The sequence below is a fragment of the Nothoprocta perdicaria genome, unplaced genomic scaffold (genome assembly GCF_003342845.1).
Source record: "Nothoprocta perdicaria isolate Ctin4 unplaced genomic scaffold, notPer1 scaffold_16, whole genome shotgun sequence".
Taxonomy (NCBI): Eukaryota; Metazoa; Chordata; class Aves; order Tinamiformes; family Tinamidae; genus Nothoprocta; species Nothoprocta perdicaria.
The window spans coordinates 3,457,131-3,477,280 of NW_020454760.1; the positions used below are offsets into that span (position 1 = coordinate 3,457,131).

Consider the following 20,150-nt stretch of genomic DNA (forward strand, 5'->3'; position numbering starts at 1 on the left):
GAAAGGTGCATTTTATCTGATCTTGTGCTGTTTAAGATTCTTTACATGTTGAAGAAAGGAACCAAACCTATTCCCATTCCCTTAGCTGTTGGACGGGGGTAATGTGACCTCTAACAATGCTTCCAATGATCTTGCTTGGACAACAGAAGGATTAGAAATATCACTATCTTCTGAAGAGACAAATATTGAGTAGGGAACTTCTGGGACACTGTTTTTTTTCAAATCCCTTCAAATCCTTTTTACAGTTAGTCCTATATTAGTCCCTGTTTTGTGCACCAAGAAAGGGAGAAGGAAACTTGTTGGATAGACTGAAATTCTGTGGTGCTTTTATAAAATTGTTTTGGTGAGAAGAATGAAATTCATTCATCCTGCTCCTTCTTCTGTGATTGTGGATTAAACTTTCTTCTGACTTGACTTTATCTATGCATGGAGATGATAGGCCTCAAAGCCATTCATGTCTCTTAATTCTATCTCAAGGAATTATGTGGGTATAGAGCTAATTTTATTGGAGGGATAAAAATCACACTTATTCTTGTTTCATAGGAATTCTAGTCTGATTGTAATGAAGTTGTGACTATTTGCATGTGTTGGATGTCAAACTGGATTAAAGAAGATGCTGTAGACTCATTAATTTGAATGGGTATCTAGGAAAGGGGGCTAAGTTTAGTGACTGCTTTCTCAGCAGCTCTAAGCCTGCGTCACGTTAATGTAACCTTTCTTTTTTTGCAGACATCAGATATGACTGGGTGGCTGGTTACTGATCTGTATAACACAAAGAGCGTGCAGCCTCAGCGAAGCCAGTTTGATGGACCCCATCAAATCAGTATCAACAACACTGATGCAGTCAAAGTACTCAAACACACTTATTACTGGTCAGCCCCTGAGCCATATCTGGGAAATAAAGTAAGTTCTCCATTAGGAAGAGTCAAAACTGTTATGTAGTTTCCTAATTTTAATCATACTGCTTTATTTCTCTAAAAATATCCATGTACATAAATGGTAGACATCTTTGCTATCCAAAATGTTTTATTACTGAGAAAATAGTATATAATAAATTCTCCTCTGTGCATTTAAAACTTTATTCTGCCATCTTTTCTGTATGACATAGTCATTGTCTTTCAGTTAAACATTTACTTTGCATTGAAACCCGTGGAGTTGCTATTTGTCGTTCCGCACAGCCTGTGTCTGTTCTTTGGTTAGTTTGTGGAAAATAATTCAAATTTGAGTATGGTTGGAATATATCATACTTCCAGAATTAGAAATTTAAAGATAAAATGCAGTATTAACAGGCTAATCACTCTGTCTGTGCTCTTCAAATCATAGTGTTCCTGGCCCAGTCGTGCTTTTCCTCTCACTACTCCTTGAACTCTTTGAGCTCACTCCCTGTTTCCTTCTCTGCCCATCTTCCAGGATGGCCTCTCTTACTTTCTCTTGGCTGATGTTGACTTGAATGTTTGAATTTGTCATATTTTTGCTCCCAAACCCAAGCTCACACCCTTGCTCCGTGCAATGGATGGACAAAGTCCTGTGTTGTGTTGAAGGAGGGCACTCGTCTGCATCAGCTGCAGAGCCTTCAGCTTCCTTTCCTCGTCTGCTTAGCAGCGAGGCAGCGCTTGTCTCAGTGTTACTACACCTTTCTGGGGAAGGTGGCGTTTGCAAGGCTGTGCACTCCTTGAGTKTGCTGCAAATTCGTTGTACTGCCCYGTGTCTTCCTTTGCACTGATCACGGGTTGCTTCGCTGTTCAGGCTTCTGTTTTTGTAATTTCAGCTGACAGCTTTTGGTGGAGATTTGAAATATACGGTGTCGTACGATATCCCAATGGAGAGTGTGGACAGTGATATAKTATCTAGCGTGGATGTCATCATTCAGGTGGGGATTTTGTTTTTTGCACTTGAATACTATTCTGGCATCATTGGGAATCTAATAAGCTAAAATGGAAAAGAAAAAGATTTTTTTCTATATTAATATCTTTACCAAGTTTAAATCCCATCCTATAAGCACTACCAGCATTTTCTTATTATTCAACTCTCTGGTTTTCTGATACATTTGTCTGAAATTATAGCTATGCAATGCCAACCTTATATAATAAATATCCACAAATTAACATTTGTGAAATAGCTGAGATGGTAATTACTAAATGAACAAAACTCTATTTTTAAAAGAAGCTACAATGGAATGATTTATATTTATGAGGCATATTCATATTCTTGTAGTTTGCTTATTTTTCTTTGATGATTTATGTTTCAGTTAAAATCTTTCCTTTTAAGAAATCCAGGCCCCTCCAAAAAGCATGATTTTGTAATAGTAATAGGTAGCAACAGAATAGTAATAGGTAAGCAATCCTGTGATAGGATCACAAAAAGGATTACAATCCTGTAATACTACCTAATAGTAATAGGTGGCAATCCTGTTTTGTGGAAGAGATTGATTTTTAAAATATAACTTTTTTTTTATTCAGAAGAAAATCAAGTTTTTCTGAAGTCTCCAAACTTAGAGAGAATGGGGTTTTTGTATTCCTAAAGCCATTTAAAGTGCAGCCTTTTTATTTATCTTTTTCTAGTGTAAGAAATCCAGTTTGTTGCCTCTTCCTTTATAGTCTGGATGTGTATCATTTTCCCAAGTSTCTGGTCAAGGCAATATGTTAGGTCAAACATGATGTAGGTCATAGTCACTRCATACTTAATATTAAATTTAAAAGCAGAAATGTTCATAATCATTTTCATTGATTTTGGGAGTGAGTAGAAAGTTGCACAGTGCGCATACAGGATAATTACTTATATGGGGTCAGTGACAGTAAATATAATTGCTAAATAAAGTCTGCATACAAATACAGAAAATGTTTTCTCTGTCTTTCAATTTCAGGGCAATGGGCAGATTTTGAGTACAAGAGCATCAGGCTTGTCCTTGCAGCCATATGAGGAGTATTCCAATGCTGTGAGACTTGTATCGGAGAATTTCATAGACTTCAATACAAAAAAAGCTGTGGATCGGGAAAGGTTGATGACTGTTTTAGTAAATGTAACACATCTTTTGATCAGAGCGAACTACAATATTGCCAAAAAAGCTATCTACAGGTGAGCGAGAGAAACTGTTCAAATTAATCCAAATATTTATATTATTTTGGGAATAGGAAATGCCACTCATAGTGACAATATAAGTTTCAAGTTAATAATTTTCAGGAAACAAACAAACAAACAAAAAAAAGGTAAAAAACAATATGCTGGATTGCATTTTCTCAAGACTAGTCTTGTACCCAAAATTCCAAGTGGAATGTGTAGAAAAATGCATTTCACTGCTTTAAAGATGTCTGATAGCGGAGTCATTGTTTTCCGCTTTAAAGGAATACTGGCTGCAAGTCTCATTACAAAGACAGCTTTGTTGGAGGGAAATATCAGCTGAACTCTCAATAGTATGCTTGTTTTAGTGGGTGGCAAATTAATCCATCACTGGCTATTGAAAACCTGGTTGTAAAGACATTGACAGTATTTTCTTTTAATGTCTCTTTGGTGATGTTACTGAGGCTGTCCTCTAAGGAAGCACTTGGCTGGAATGAGTTAACTGGTCACAGCTTAGTCTCAGAGCAGAATTAGCAATATTTGTACCAATCTGTACAGATCTCTGTCTTGTTCTTAAAGTCCACAGGAGTAAGACTTCACTGCTCTTCTCATGTGCACCTACTAGCAAGACCTGGTACTGCTTCTGTGTACCCATCTGTAATATGTGTTTGGGTTAGATGGGGTCCAATAAAGCTATTTTATCTCTGCACTGGTTGCCCCTTTGCTACACCTCTGAGATCATGACAGAGAGGGATTTTTTGGTTAAAAACTTCTCCACAGCAGAAGTCACAAGGTCAGTGGGAGTACTCATGATGATAACAGGGTGAGGACAAGTCTTCTTCCAGTTCAGAAGCACAGTGATAACACTATGACCATATTCTTCTACAGCTGAAATTTGCTTCTGTTCCTCAGTTGTTGCCACCAGAGAGCAGTGTTACTCTCCTAGAAGCAAATTATCCTGCTTAAAAATGAGCTTAAGGGAGGAAATTGGTGTGATGTCCTTGTGCTTGGTCTTAGGCTGGACTCTGTAACCCTGGATACTGCGAGCGCCAATGTCATAGACCTCTCCTCAGCCCCAGATGTGGAATTCTGTGAATGCCCCCAAGGCTACACAGGAATCTCCTGTGAGGTAACGGCTCCTTGTGCCATGTGTGTGCAAAATGATCCCCTAGTGTCTTCTGAATGTCTATCAAAGCCAAGCAGCCTTTAAGTGCATGGCCATAAAAYATATTTCCTGTGGTGAAATATTGTATACTGTATTGCACACAATGCTTCAGATATTTTCTTCGAGGTACACTTAACGGGATTTTACACTTAATTCTTGAAAACAGTTTGGTGGCACTAAAAGGCGATGATGCACTTCAGAACATCAGCGTTGCAGAGGGAGCAGCTGTAAAAGCTCTGCTAGGCTCTTTTAAGCTTGCCTTGCCTACCTTGCCTATTAATAGCATTCTTCCTGGATCTGAATCCACAACTTATTTCTGTTTTGTATTATTGGGCTTCTGGAAGTAATAAAGGACTTTAACAGGGAGGAATGCTACTCTTGGGGGATCCTGTGAACTGATCTTGTTATTCAAGGTGGTGTCTCGTGTATCTGTGAACAGAAGATGATGGAGTTAGAGCACCTTCTGCAGAATAGCAGGAATTATTTTGGCACRTGATTTCGGTGTGAGCTTTGTGCCATAGTTGTGCCATTGGTGATTCTGCAGAGGAGCTAGACAACATCTGCATTTTATTGCSTCGTAATGACTTCACATATTGAACTGCACAAAACTTACGTTGTGTGCCTTTGGAGAATGAAGGGTTGAACCAAAGTTTCACAGAATTAACTCTTATCCTCTTTACTCAGTGCAAGTAAAAAGCCAGCACCAGAAAAGAGTTGCAGTGACACTGAGGGAGTTGAAAGAGCTTTCAGATACCAGAATGTGAATGACTCGCTTTGTGGGTGGTCAGAAGGGGACTCTGTGAATGCAATTTGATGTGTACTTTTAACGTACTCTAGCAATGCTTCTGTTTTTTCCCCCCTTTCCTTTCAGTCCTGTCTCCCTGGGTACTACCGTGTGGATGGAATACTCTTTGGAGGTATTTGTCAACCCTGCAAATGCAATGGGCATGCAACTGAGTGTGATATTCATGGTGTTTGCTTTGTAAGTCATCCTTCAAAGTGTTTGAGTTTTAAGCATCTTTTTAGGAATTAGGAGAGCATTTTGGCAGTGGGAGACAATGTGTGCAGGTTTCAAGCTAGAGAGCTCAAGCAAGAACTTTTTTTCTTCCTTTTCATTCTTTATATATTTCAGTGGGCTCCTTTAAAGTACTTTCTATTAAAGAATTTGTTTTAGATTACCATTTAAGGTGAGGAGTAATCAGAACTAAAATAAAATTGTCAGTATACACTAGCTAATAAAAATCTGTTTTGTGTGTAATGTGGTTGTTTCCCGATATAAATACTTTCTAAAATTTTGAAGAGATATAATTMGAAGTTGTTGTTATAACCCAGATAAACTCCATTATCTTCAAGGTCCTTCTCTGTCCTTCATGCCTTGTCCTTGAGTCCTCATGCTGTACTACATGCAAACTCCTGCAGGAGCTGGAAAAAAAACATCAAGAGTAATTAAGAAAAGGCCTTTTTTTGTGTGTCTCACAGGCTTGCCAGCACAACACGACTGGCCCTTTCTGTGATCAGTGTTTGSCTGGTTTTTATGGACGTGCATCCCAAGGAACTGCTGAGGACTGTCAGCCCTGTGCCTGTCCTCTGAGCGATGCTGCAAATAAGTAAGCGCCGCGCTGCTTTTGTCCCTTCAGCAAAAGCAGAATGTGGGAGAAAGAAAAGGGCTACAAAATCTGAAGGATGAAGTGAAGGACTTTTCTCCTCCCTTTTCATCTGAGACAGTTTCATAGAAACATTGTTTTGCCAGGTAGAAAAGAAATATAGATTAAGCTAAGAGAGACTGGGTGAACTGGAACAATTTTTACTTGAAGATGAAAGTAATACTTAGACCTACCCTTGAACTTGGCAGCAAAATAACAGTTCTCTTTCATACTATTTTAGGAAATAACAAAAGAACAGATGTGTGGTGTATGAGAAAGAGGAGCTGGTATGGAGTTTTGACATGTTTACTAGAAAGAGAACTCTATTTAYAGGAAATTTTCTAATCTTCCTTTCTTTGAAAAGACAAAACTTTGAGAAGCATTTGTAAAAGTGACTGTTTTGACCAGTAATACTTGAAGTATTGATATTAATCTAGAAAAAAAAGTAATTATATGGTTATAAACCAAGATGAACAGACTTGAAGGGTAGCAATTGAATGTTTATAGAAGTCTATAATTGTGTGTATTGATATTGAATTGTGTATTGATATTTATATTGCCAAAATTGTTAATAGTTTCAGTCCTACTTGCCTGCTGAGCGAAGGAGGTGAAATTGTCTGTGACAAATGTCTTCCAGGCTATACTGGCTCTCAGTGTGAAAGGTATGTACACTGTGTAAAATATTGATGTCCTTGTTATGACTCACTATACGTCATCCTACCTGCCTTGATCATCCTTCTACGTCATCCTTCTGCCACATGTACAGAATATTTTGGGTATATTTTTTGCTTCCATTTTGCCTTTGCTTTTAATACAGTGCCTTTTTAGAAAAAAAAAAAAAAAGATTAGAAAATACTGTCTTGGGTGTGGAGAGCATCAGATACGTCTTCACTCCAGCTAAAAGTTTTCAATCTCTTGTGCAGATGTGCTAATGGTTACTATGGGAATCCACTGGAGCCTGGGCAGCCGTGTGTTCCCTGCCAGTGCAATGGCAATGTCAWCCCTCAGGAGGATGCTTACTGTGACAGTGTCACAGGACGGTGCCTGAAGTGTGTGGGCAACACCGGGGGTGACCACTGCGAGAGGTGTGCTGATGGGTACTATGGGGATGCACTGGTTGAGAAAAACTGCCGTGGTAAGCTGCTTTTATTAACACTCATATTTTAAAGGAAACAAAATTGTGGTGGGCATGTACATGAATAGGGAGATATATGTCTTTTTGAAAATCACTAACCTTCTAGTTTGAGTTGTAAGGTGACAAATAGGGATTAAAAACTCTAAAATTGAAAACTGTAGGGCTGGGTTAGTGGGAGAACGGARTGTGTTATATGGGGATGTAACTCCTCATATTCCTCATACTTGCTGACTTGTTCAGTTGCATTTAGTTGCTGCAGGTGTTTTCTACTTCAGAATGCTACGTATAGAGCCAGAAGTGAACTATTCAAGTGTATCTTTTCAAAGTTTTTCTTTTTCTTTCTTTTGGCCCAAGTGCATGCTGCTGTCATGATTGTGGTGTGTTCACATCGGTGGGATATAATCAGGTGAAACATATAGCAAATCTTGCAGCCCTGCGTGCAAATAGATAGTAATAGAATTCTTGTGCTTTGTTCTTTTTTTTTTTTTCCCCTAAACATCAGCCTGTGAGTGCCAGGTGAATGGTTCCCTTTCCAGCATTTGCCATCATGAGACCGGCTTCTGTCAGTGCAAGTCAAACGTGATCGGACAGCGATGCAATCAGTGCTTGGTAAGCAATGTTTAGCTGTTCTTCACATTTACATTTTTGTGTATCTTAGTCTGCTTTTTTATCTGCGAATGTTGAGATGAGTGTGAAGAGGTGGAAAGGGAAAACTGTGCTTCAGTGCTTAGTATATGATTTTTTTCCCCCTCCCTACATTTCTCTGGAAATTTGAACTCCTGATCACTACATACAAAGCCAAAGGCTTTTGATCAGTCTGTTTGATATTTTCACTTGTGGCTTCAGCCCAAAAAATTAAATTTGTGATCGATAGTTAGGTCACAGGTTGGAAAAGAAAGGGAATGATTTTCATCAGTACAGAATGCCAGGTGATAAATTTGAAGTGTAAGAAAGCTTCTCCACTGAGCTGAGGCATGAAGAGAAGGGGGAAGACCTGAGCGTGCTACGGGCTCTGAGGAAACCTCTACCTTGCTAGTGTGGTGCAGCTGCAGAAGAGACAGGAGTGATTTAGGATGTGTCAGGTGGGCACTTTCCAATACGGATAGGCAGTACTAATGCTCCAGTAAGGTCTTACCTGGATTTCTCTGTACAATTCTGGTCACCCTTGTTTGGGGATGATGAACTCAGACTAGAGCAGATGTGGAGAAAGGCAGCGCAGGGKAGAGGGGACTTGTTTGGAGAAATTTAGAGGACCCATGAGCATGTTGGTGTTTAGTTTTCCACCCAAATACATACCTATATATAGCTGGGAATGGTGAGGAGGTGAAGTTACTCCAACAGACATGTAAAGCCCATCAGTATTCATGGAAGTCAGATGCCAGGGAAAGTAACCAGCGGAAAATGAGAGTATACTTCATATTTTTTCAATGAGTTATGATAATATTGCTGAAATGTCAACTTCCTGCCCAACAGAGTGGTTATTATGGACTGCTTACTGGGCTTGGCTGCATTCCCTGCAACTGCAGCCAGCTTGGCTCAGTCTCCAAGGACTGCAATGACGAGGGCCAGTGTCACTGTGTCCCAGGAGTGGCCGGAGAAAAGTGTGACCGCTGCGCTCACGGCTTCCACACCTTCCAGGACGGGGGCTGCACACGTAAGCTGCTCCGTGATCCTTTTGGCATCTGCCTTCCAACAGTCTGTTTTATGTTGCACTCCAGCAGAGGTCACTTGCTTCAGGAAATACTCTGAAAAATGTGGAGAATGATCTCCTAATGCTTGGACAAAGCTCAGGAACAAAGCATTTTTTGATTGCTTATTGTTTAGTTCCTCATGAAAGGTGGTGACTGTGAAACAGCAARTCATTCTTAAGAGAATTATTACTTTCTAAATAGCTCCTTAGTCTCTCTTTCTCCTTATCAAAACCCCTCACTCCTCCTGAGAAAATAAATGTCCTCCAATTAAAAAAATCTAGAAACTACTACAGATTTTCTACCTTATTTTTTTCTGCTCTTACAAATATATTTTGTACTTTGCTAAGATATGTCATTGACTCTATTTTCCCATCAGCACCCTGGTATGTACATTATTTTTGTAAGGAGAGTGTTAATCTGAAGTGAGCACACACCAGCAAGTTACAGCCAAAGGAATGCCAAACAGAAATGTTTTCAGGTCTCAAATAGAACAGTAATGTGAAATATGCAGTAAAATTATGTGACAGGATTGTATTTCAGAACTTATTTAGGAACCAAATCTGAGATTATTCCAAGCAAAGGCTGTTAGGTACCTTTTTATCATCTGTTTCAGAAAATTATTACCTGAATAATTCAGAAAATTATTCAGAAAATTATGATAAGATTTATATTCCCTGTTATAGTGGTTTTTTTCCTACAAATTTACCATATCGCTCAATAATTTTGCCTAGCTTTGATCCTCCAGTGAAAATGAAGCACTGCTTTTAAAAGCACAAAACAGTCTATGTCAAGCAGGACTTCAAATAAAAAATGAAATGTCGTTGTGGTCATCACTGGTTTCTCAGCAATATATTCCTGGTGGAATGGATAAAACATATGTTGTAATAAAGAAAAGGAAGGCTCTCGTCAATCTTGGAWTTTGTTCTCTATAGCAAAGCTGAGTCCATCTTTGGTCCCATTTCTCTTACAGCTTGTGACTGTGCTCATACTCAGAACAACTGTAATGCAGATTCTGGTCAATGCATTTGTCCCCCTCACACTCAGGGGCCAAAATGTGAATTCTGTGAAGAAAATCACTGGGGACTCTATCCTGAACTTGGCTGCAAGGTATGGTAACTGTGATGAAAAGCTATTCGAAGAATTATGCTAATGCTAATGCTGGAATTGACCTCTTGGTTTGAGAACCTCYATCTTTCTTCCTTGCTTCAAAGTTACAGCTTAGTTGCTCACATTTAAAATAAAATAAAAATAAAATAGCGAAATGCAAAGTATTTATGGAGGAATCTTCTGGGAAAGCTGTCTTTCAAAATACTGATTAGAGTGCATAGGTTTATTGCATAGGTGCATARATGGTTCATTAAAACTTTGAAGTGTGTCTTCTAACTCTCATTACTTAAGTAGTGATGCAGGAACAGATCTGCAGCAGCAAGCAGCAGGAAGGAGCCTTGTGTCTGGGTTAATCAAGCAGTGAGGATGTTTTAGTTTTATGAAAAACRAAATCTAGCATATCCTGAAAGTCATTGCACACCTTATTTCCTGAATATTTAAAAGTATAATGGTATAAGATAACTCATGTTTCCTGAGTGAAGTAAAATGCTAGCTGAGGTCAGATCCAAGGAGCAGCGATGATTTTAGGCAATCATTTTTAGGCACACTGTAWATTCTTGTCAGATTGGGCACTGGGCCAGCCTTTATTTATAAATGCTGAGATTTTTTAAAAGTGTCAGAAGTACATGACTATAATGATTATTATCAGTGGAAAAACCACAAATATAATCATCTTTACAAAGTCTGTCTTCATATGTGTACTTGATAGTATAGGCATCAGCCAAATTGAGCTTTTTTTTTCTTCTCTGTAATGTTTTAAAGAAAAAATGCTAAAATAGTTCTAAAACCATCTTTCCAAGTTGGTCATCTTGCTGGTTTATAGCAATTTACTTATCAGCCAAGCTTTAAGCCACTGTTTTGTCAGCTATCAGCTCCTGCCATCCTTACCTAATRTTCTGCAAATACCATGTGCCTGATCCCTGGGCATTTCCCCTGYGTAGGAGGTAGTAGCGGGAGGCTAAAGATTTTTTGAGTTTTCCTTTGATAGACTGATTCCACTGCTCTTACCAGAGATCAAGTTTAATTAAGACTGCGGCTGCTCATTATTGCCAAGTTGTTAGCATTTCTTTTGATTGCGATTTCACAGTAATTAATGTGGAATTATGTTGATGCATTTTAGTTACTTTCTTGTGGCAGCAAGCAATGCTGTGAGCCTCAGCAGCCCAGCAGAGGCTCACCTTGCTAAATGGTCTCTGTGGCAGGCTAAGATCTGGTGCAATGTGTCCTGGCAGACCCTGGAAGAGCTCCTATATACTCTCTGAATGCTTATGGCAGATGATATCAGACATGCAGCTGGTCTCTTTGCAATGTAGACTGTGTTAGCAGGATTTGTTATTACATTTTCTTGCAGCTTTTTCAGCGCTTGACACCCCTTGCTGGATGCTGTGATTAAGCAGAACTGCAGTCATGCKCTGCTTGCAGCCTGCTTCATCTTGCCAAGTGCTTCAGCACAGCTAATTGTGCCTTGTAGTGCTCATTTGTGCTTAACGCATATATCCATATGAGATGATACATGCAAATAATTTCTGTTTTATGATGCTATAAAAGAGGGCTTGACATTGAACTGTTGATCTTTAAAGTGCCCAGGAGCCAAAGTCATAAACCCATATAGTCAAAACTATAGGATTAGACACATAGTGAGTTATTAAAGTAAAAAGTTTGCTTAATACGAAGAGTGTTACTGGTGAGCAACAAATACATGTGGAGAATGCTACAGGGTACATGGCAATGTTAACAGATTTTGTGAGCCTTTAGACAGAGTGCTTTACAAGCTGCTTTTCATCTCAAAGAAAGATGAGGAGGAAAGACGACTGAAGGCGAGACATGACAGATGAAACATGCTTTTCCACCTGCACTTTTAGAAATAACCACAGAACAACATCAGGCTTTCTTAAGTAGCAGCAGATGCGAAAGTAAGACTAGATATTAGATCTGCTCTTCCTCAGAAAAGGATGACAAATTACGAACATCCACTTCCCATATTTGTAATAACAGCTTCATATAAGGAAGGATGTGCTGTGCTGGGAAACAGGGTTGCTCTGGTGTTGAGCTCCTCTTGCATGCTGAGCTTTCCACCTCTGTGGCAGAGACCCTCAGTTCCTTACCATGTAACAAATGAAGCTTCAGCAAGATTTAGACCTTACTAGCGTTACTTAAAATCTTAAAAGAGTGTCACGATTAACATTTTTTCTTCCTGTTACATTTATAGAATTATTCRCTCGATAAAATATTTTGCCCAATATTTATGTTACATTATGTTGCTTAAGTTGCTGTCCTCRTTAAATAATAAATTAGATGAAGTTTTTTTGTTTTTGGTTTTATTTTGTTTTGTTTTCCTGGAGATTCCTTTAACACCTTTGATTCTGAAACCCAGAATTGGGAATGAACAGAGCTACTTACTTTTTTTCAATCTRCTGCTTCTGGGAATTCAGTCTTTTGTTTTAGTAGAAACCAAACAATCCATTTCTGTGTGGGAGTCCTTCCTTTTTATTATTGTTTTACAGTTGTTGGCAAAYATTGGGTTTTATTATCCACTTTGAACTGGCTGTGCCAGTTCTTTTGTAACAAAAGTGATTATAAATATTTGCTATTTCTGAATGTTATTCRTTTTCCTCTAAGGCTTGCAACTGTAGCAGCATTGGTTCAACCAGTCTTCAGTGTGATGCACTGACTGGCCAGTGCCCATGCAAAGTTGAATTTGGAGGACAAGACTGTTCGAGATGTGCATTAGGCTACAGGGACTACCCGGATTGTGTTGCCTGCGATTGTGACTTGAGTGGAACCAAAGTGGAGATGTGTGATGCTGCTGAAGGACTCTGTGGCTGTGAAGAAGAAACTGGCATCTGTACCTGCAAGGTACTGAAATATTCAGTTTTTTTTTTTTTTTTTTGGACAGCAATAGGGTTTTCTGGTCACTTACTTCATAAAACTCATGGGAATCCTAGGGTTAAAAGGAAGCTCACAAGACAATCTGGCTCTGAGACATTTCTGAGTACACCTATAACGGGGTTTCTATGGCAGTGCCAAACAGTTTGTATAGAGAAAGTGTATTTTCTGTCCTGGCTGGAGAGATCTGATCTTATTATTTCGCAGATTTTTTCTGTGTGTTTTTTTTTGAGTTTCATAGACCTCTGAAGACTCCATGGACAGGAAATGGAGCATGGAGTTGGAGCAGGTGGCCCCTTACTGTAGAATGTGCCTAGTTTGCCTCTTTCAAGTAGCTCAGCTTCCTCATTGCCAGACATATCTGGCTGTAGCCTGTCAATATAGTCCTTGTATTTTCAGAAGCTGCTTGTGCCTGCTACTCGGCCCAGCARCCTGGGGCTCCGTGTGTCAGCTCTCATTCTTTGCTTGGTTTTCTGCATGACCTTGTTGGCTGGGGACACCTAAAGCTTTCCAAGTGCTAGTTTGGGCAGACCCAAGCTCCGCTATAGGCAGAAGAGAAAGCATCAGAATAACCAATGATGTGCCATGTCATTTCCCTTCTCAGGAACTGCTTTGAGTTTGCTTCTCCTTCCTCCCTGTGTCTTGTTTTAAGTAGCCAGGTAATTTTGTTTTCAGGTTGTGGTCATCAGACTATTGTGGGGCTTGACTCCTGGTCTCTCTTAGGTAAAACTCATGGAATTTGATGTTAATATGTGCTAAGAAGTCAGGATCACACCCTGTTGCATGCTCAGCTATTGAAAGGATCATTTCTCACTGGCTGTTGTACCAAACTCTTGCCCAGATTGCTAACAGCCAGTGTACATCTGATAGAGCGATTGGTCTCAATCTCACCTTGTACAGGATATGGGATGTTTCACAGTTACAGTCCCAAATCCAAATACCCAGAGCTAGTACATGCTTGTTCTGTCTATTGTTTGCACTTGCTCAATGTAAATTCCGTTTACTTATTCTGTATGAAGCAAATTTCTGTAACCATATCCTTTTTTTTTTTTTTCATGGATTATTCCAGTAAAGTAGGAATGAATGAGGATGCATTGGTCTTATTGTTCCTCTTAGCTGTTAGACTTCTGTCTGCCTCACAAAAGGCAAACATAGTTTTTTGAATAGTATAAAGGACTAGCCATGAGTTCTGAGGCAAAATTTAGATAGATCTTCCATGGGTTTAAGAGACTGGTGCTCATGATTTAAATATCACTGTGTTCCTCTATCTGTAAATGCCTTTGTTTGCAAGAACAATTGTACATGAACTGTCTTTGGTGATACAATTTTTACATGATTTGTTTATCTCATTTTTCCCTGCAGTCTCATTTTGCCTTCTAAATTGTGCTAGTTATAACATTAATCCATAACTCGTATGTATTGTTTTTGATTCACTGTTTAAAAGGTTGTTTTCTCATTGTGCACAGAAAATTAGAAAAGCAGCTTGTTACAGAAAAAAAAAATCTGACACAATGAGCAATAGAGCAAAAACAAAACTATTGTTTCACAGAGTCTAGGGTATTGTGCTGCAAGAGTTGCACTTTAGAAAGCAGTCACATTAATTGATACCATCTTAAAGTTTCTGGACAGGCAATCTCTGATAAATGGGTGGTTCTTTTCTTAACATAAAAGCATAAATTCCTGCATATGCTGCTTTGGAAGAAAATTACTTCATTCTCTGTCAGGAGAGAGATAGAGAGCTCCTTCCATCCCTAGATGTCAAAACATTTAAAAAAACTAATTAAATGTTAGAAAACTCTAGTGATATAGGTATTGTGYACTAATCGTGTTTATACAAATGGAAAGACTGAAATACAAAGGTTTTTCAGCTCATTCTCACATAGGCTTGTTAGATCTGGGAGCAGCACATGGATTCAGGTTATTGAGGCTGCTCTTTGGTAACAAAAAAAACCTATAGTGCAGAAAAAAAATCCAATAAGTACAAAACAGAATCTCAACATTTCTATATAATCTAATATAATGATGTTGCCAGTCCAAATTTATGTTTCCTCCTCTCTATCCGAAGACAGTGCTTAAGAATAACTTGGATATATTATTAAGAATAACATATATATTGCTAGTAGTGAAGTCTATATTCTAGGATTAAAAAAGAAGACATCAAATACAGATATTTAGTATTATAGGCTTTTTGAAAAGATGAGAATCTGTTCTTGAAAGACTAACTGATGGAACATAACTTGCTTTAGTACTATAAACATGCACATCCTCCATGTCCAGCCTTSATACAGGTGCCAGTCAATACCGACTATTTTTTTTTCACAATGTTTTTTCAACATGTTAGGAACTGAGCTGGCAAAGAGACATGTGAGGCTAGGTCCCCTCATTACAATTCATACCAAGCAGTTTCTTTGACTTTGAGAGCCTGTTTYTCAGGGTGGAGAAAGTCTTCTTTCCATTTTTAACACAAATGTATCATTGCTGATTTACCTAAGAACTGAAATGTATGAATTTAATTAACATTAAGTAATGTTTAATTAGAAAATAAAACCATAATGCATAACAACCCAAAAAAACCCTATTGCACTAGATTAACAAAAATAGATACAATAATTAATGTACTGCTGTGTAGTTTATACAGCCAGTAGTTTTTCTTATGAAAATTCATCCATGTCTACTTCTGTGCTTTGTTGTGTTTTGTTTTGCTTATATCCTCCAGGAAAACGTTTTTGGGCTACAGTGCAGTGAGTGTAAACCGGGAACTTTTGCTCTGTCAGCTGGCAATGCCCTGGGCTGTACCCCRTGCTTCTGTTTCGGGATGTCCACGCTTTGCTTGGAAGTAGAAGACCATGTGAGAATTCCTGTAAGTAACGTGATGTAAATGTGCATAGGTAGTTTGGTGTTACTCTCATGGCATCACACTGGTGTGCATAGGGTTGCATATATTTTATGAGTCAGGCTCAACTAACCTGAAAAGGCAGTCGCTTAGGGCAGAAAAAAAAAAAAAGAAAACAATATTTATTGATAAGAGCCTTGTTACTGATTGGATTGTGTTTCAATACGTGCTTATTTTTCAGTATGGTTATCASAGGTGTTTCCAGGTTTCTTGGCTTGGGCACGTGTACTAAAGAGTACTACTGACTATCTCAAAGAAGCTAAAACTGTTTGCATATATTGCACTGGGAAAGAACAGTTGTGTAGGATCAATCTTTGGCTCTTTTTGTCATAGATAACCTTAACTCCAGATCAGCCCATTCTGCGTGTAGTATCTCAGAGTAACCTGACAGGAACAGTGGAAGGTGTATTTTCCCAGTTTCCTGATGTTTTATTGGATGCAGACGTTGTGAGAAAATATTTAAAAACAGAAACGTTTTATTGGAGATTACCAGAACAGTTTCAGGGAGACCAGGTAAGATGATGAAATAACTGCAACTTTTTTAGATGATTACTTTATGATATGATAGTAACTTTATCTAGGTAATGTTTTCTGTATTCTATTATTATAGAACTTTGAGTGATTGAATTTATAGAAAGCAGAAGTGTTTATGTTTCCCTTTCCCAATGAGGATTTTTTCCCCTCTAAATGGATAACACCCATGTTTAATTACACTGTTTCTCTTCAAAGATTGCATGGGGACCAAAAAAAAGTGTATTTAATTTTACTTTATAACCCTGAAAGAGCTTTCAACCTTGACACTGTATTCAGTATATAGATCATGGAATCTACTGCACAGGAATTAAATGGAAATTGAGGGTACATCTTGAAAGGGCCTAAACAAAAAACCTGTGTCTGCATTTTAGAAATATACATTTAACCTTGATGCAAAAACTGCTGAGTTTGAGTCAATTTTCATGTTTTATTGCTGGTTTTTCAAAGACCTGGCAGTTTACAAGTCTTCTGATGATATTAAAGTATTTTCAGCTAGCAGCTATAACCTTGGCATAAATAAAAGTAACATTTTTTTAATCCAAACAGCTCATGGCCTATGGAGGGAAGCTGAGGTACATTGCTGCTTTTTATGCCTTGGATGGCTTTGGAGCCTCAAATTTTGAGCCACAAATTCTAATCAAAGGAGGTCATGGCAGTAAATTGGTCATCTATGTAGACATCTCATCTCCGGAAAATGGAGTAAGAAGCAATAAGGAAGTGGAAATGAAGGAGGTAAGCTAAGACATTGGTGTGGAAAGGGGGAAAAATTGCCTTTTCTTTGACTTTTACAGAAAAGAAAAAGTAAGAAAACATTTTGAAAAATACATACCTGACTTCAAACAGCCTGAGTACTTACACTGAGTGCATAACCTGCGTGTTATGCACTCAGCGSAGGCATCATCGTCTTGGTGCTGAATCTTGGCCTGGCAGGAGCAGGAGGTTGCAGTAGTGCCACAGCATAATTTCAGAGCTCATTTGGTCCTTAGGACCGTAGGAGGTGAGGTCTAGAAAAAGGAGTATCAGTGTTCTCATGGTCAGAGGCAGGGTATGGCTATTTCTAACTGCACATGAGATGAGTGCTGTGGAGCCCTAGTCTCCTGGGATCTGACTTCACCAGATCTAGGCAGAAGAAATATGTCTTGCATGCCTGGATTGCTTTTCTGTAGAAACTGGGCATAGAGGTGGGGGAGAAGGAGGAGAGGAGAAATGATACAAAACTATGTCTTGCTCCAACATGGAGCAAGATTGTAGATGAGGTTTTAGAAGCTTTTCTGCAGCCTAGAGTTTAGACATACTGTGTTTCTGAAAGTGGAAGGAGGAGGAGCATGTTACCTTTAAATAAATACATGAGTTTAAACACTTGTGATTTAATTCCCTTAGGATTCCTGGAAGTATTTTAACTCTGTGTCTGAGGAGCCTGTCTCRCGTTCTGACTTCATGTCTGTACTAAGCAATGTTGAATACATCCTTATCAAGGCAGCCTATGGCCAAGGATTACAGCAAAGCAGGTAAAATAGTCCTTAAGTGAATTTACTTATTGATTGCATTTACTGTAATTTAACCTAGAAATAGTCACAACTGATCTRTAAAATAAATATTTAACTCAAAGGGACAAACTTGCGATTTCCTGTTTATGACTTTTATTCTTCTTCCTGTGGTAAGAACACATTTATTACCATTAATGGAAGAAAAATCACCATTTAATTCTTTCAATAATAGACTAAATATCTCTGCTACTTATTTGCTATAAAAGTCTATAAARATCCATAAAGATTTAGACAGTATTTTTGAGGGTGAGTAATGTATTTGCATAAGTTCTGTAAATGACCTCTTTCTCATCTTACTTTCATGGATTTTGTTTTGTTTTGTTTTACTTTTCATTTTACAGTGGAAAAACTGAAATACATAATTTTGCAAGGTCTTAAGTTCATGCAAATCAAATGCTTTTCTGTTGCACCCTGGGCAAAATGTTCTGATCTCAGGATTTTACTCACCACCTTAGCATTTTATTACCATTTTAAAAAGAACTAGATTACTCAAAAACTAGATTAATGAATAGAAAGGAATGGGATGTGGTCATTGTTGAAAAACAATATGAAGATATATCCAACAAAAACCCAAATTCATACATCTTTATAGGTGTGAAGGAGTGTAGTTCCATCTCCAAAATTGGCAATRTTTTTGATTCACAGGCCATCAACTCTCCTTTTGATAGCTTTGTCCAAAAATCACTGGACTGAACTGCTGAATTTGTCTACTGTTTCTGGGACAGAATTTGCTTTTGCAGGGAGATTTGTCAAGATTTTCCAGACCAATGGGAACCAGCCTATATTTCTTTGAAATACTTTGGATTTGTTTGCTGTAGGCCTTAATAGATCCCATACATAAGTATAAAATCTTCAGATTTCAGAACTGAAATGTTTCTTTCTGGAAAAGGAGACCATGTGAGAAAATGTGTCATAGCGTTATAGCTCTATGTAATGTAATGTGTTTGGATCTCAGTTTTGTTGCTAGAATTGCTCTAGTTGTTAATGCTTTTTTTCTTATTCACATATCACTTGCAGAATTGCAAACATCTCAATGGACATTGCAGTGAAATTTGAAGAAATGCATGTAGGCAGAGATAGAGCTCATCTTATAGAGCAATGTAAATGTCCTGTTGGTTATGCTGGATTCTCCTGTCAGGTACAAAATCCTTGAACCTGTTTTGTGTGTCTAATACCAAGATAATATAGAATTACTTAGAGGTTACTTGGCTTTTAGAAATGCTTTAAATATTGATAACAATTTTTTTTTTTWAAAAAATATTTTACTCCTCTTCTTTATAGAGCTGTGCTCCAGGRTTTTACAGGGGGAAACATAAGGAAGTCAGTGGAAGGGAACCTCATGCTCTGATAGCACCTTGTGTGCCATGTCAGTGCAACAACCACAGTGAGACCTGCGATCCGGAGACTGGGAAGTGCTTGGTATGTGCATTTTGCCTGAGCATACACTGTCAAAAAMCTATGTGGGCTGTTTTGTAAAGCAGTATATGGCTGTGCTATTTGGATAAAACATAATACCCCCACCCATCCTCTGGGATGAAAAATGGAATATCTGAGTAGTGTTTCCCACAGCTAAATTATCAAGTATCAAAATTGTTGGTTATTTTCTCTTTAAAAAAACYTTTGTTTATCAGTTCAGTCTTACCTGTTTTCTTTTGAGACGTTTGTTCTTTTGAGACTTTTGTTCTGGTTGAGCTCTGCTTAATCACATAAAAGAGGAGCAGTAAAGGGAGCGATGTGTTGTATCACAGCACAGAGCCTAGGTCGAAGTCAAATTCTTTGTCTCTCAGGAGTAACATATCCTCTGGGTTATTGTAAATGAGGCTTTTTTTTTTTTTTTTTTTAACATCCAGAGGTTTAAAGTTTCCTCACTCCCTTAGGCTTTTTTGTGAATCATTCTTTCACTGCCAGGTTTGTCCTGAGTGATGGATTTGATACCATCTTTTGAAGTTTGAACTTTGTGAGTGAGAACGGTGAGGCCCAAATGCATAAATCGTTCATGTTAGGGAGTAATAGTCATTCTTCTTCTTCTTCTTTTTCTTCTTCTTCATGTTGCAAGGGTCTCGAGTCATCTACATGTTAAGAAGTAGAGACTTCCAGCCAAGTAATGATAGGAGAAGAGATGGTTTTCACCTTTGGCTTTTCTGCTCCCGTGCAATAGGAGACTGCATTGCTATACTTACATATACTTACGCAGCTAACATCTAAAGTGTATACAGTCCCAAGAATAGAAATCATAAAAAAAAGTGATTTATATTCTCTTAGGAGACTAAAATAAGTTATTTAAAATATGTTTATTATCMTGATATAATGTTTTAATATTAATAGCATGGCATATGGATCAGCACTTTTGACTGTTCAGGTGTATCCTGTGTCTGTGGATCTTAACTATGGGTGATCTGTGGGTTATGACTCTCACATGCATTTGCTGTGAGAACTGCAACTTTGTATTTTTTATAAATTACACTGCAACTTTGTATTTCTGGTCCAGGTAT

At 38.2% G+C, this 20,150-nt stretch overlaps 1 protein-coding gene across 1 annotated transcript in view; it reads left to right on the forward strand.

The window, feature by feature from the left end:
* LAMA1 (laminin subunit alpha 1) overlaps positions 1 to 20,150 on the forward strand; it is an 85,336-nt gene that overhangs the window by 30,352 nt on the left and 34,834 nt on the right. Inside the window, exons 12-29 of the mRNA XM_026035502.1 lie at positions 730 to 903; positions 1,769 to 1,870; positions 2,864 to 3,075; positions 4,075 to 4,186; positions 5,094 to 5,204; positions 5,702 to 5,829; positions 6,441 to 6,527; positions 6,789 to 7,000; positions 7,503 to 7,609; positions 8,474 to 8,654; positions 9,662 to 9,798; positions 12,418 to 12,654; positions 15,401 to 15,544; positions 15,911 to 16,090; positions 16,658 to 16,843; positions 17,492 to 17,619; positions 18,676 to 18,796; positions 18,940 to 19,077. Of these exons, the coding sequence (XP_025891287.1) occupies positions 730 to 903; positions 1,769 to 1,870; positions 2,864 to 3,075; positions 4,075 to 4,186; positions 5,094 to 5,204; positions 5,702 to 5,829; positions 6,441 to 6,527; positions 6,789 to 7,000; positions 7,503 to 7,609; positions 8,474 to 8,654; positions 9,662 to 9,798; positions 12,418 to 12,654; positions 15,401 to 15,544; positions 15,911 to 16,090; positions 16,658 to 16,843; positions 17,492 to 17,619; positions 18,676 to 18,796; positions 18,940 to 19,077 (2,697 nt within the window). The remainder of the gene's footprint in view (positions 1 to 729; positions 904 to 1,768; positions 1,871 to 2,863; positions 3,076 to 4,074; positions 4,187 to 5,093; positions 5,205 to 5,701; positions 5,830 to 6,440; positions 6,528 to 6,788; positions 7,001 to 7,502; positions 7,610 to 8,473; positions 8,655 to 9,661; positions 9,799 to 12,417; positions 12,655 to 15,400; positions 15,545 to 15,910; positions 16,091 to 16,657; positions 16,844 to 17,491; positions 17,620 to 18,675; positions 18,797 to 18,939; positions 19,078 to 20,150) is intronic.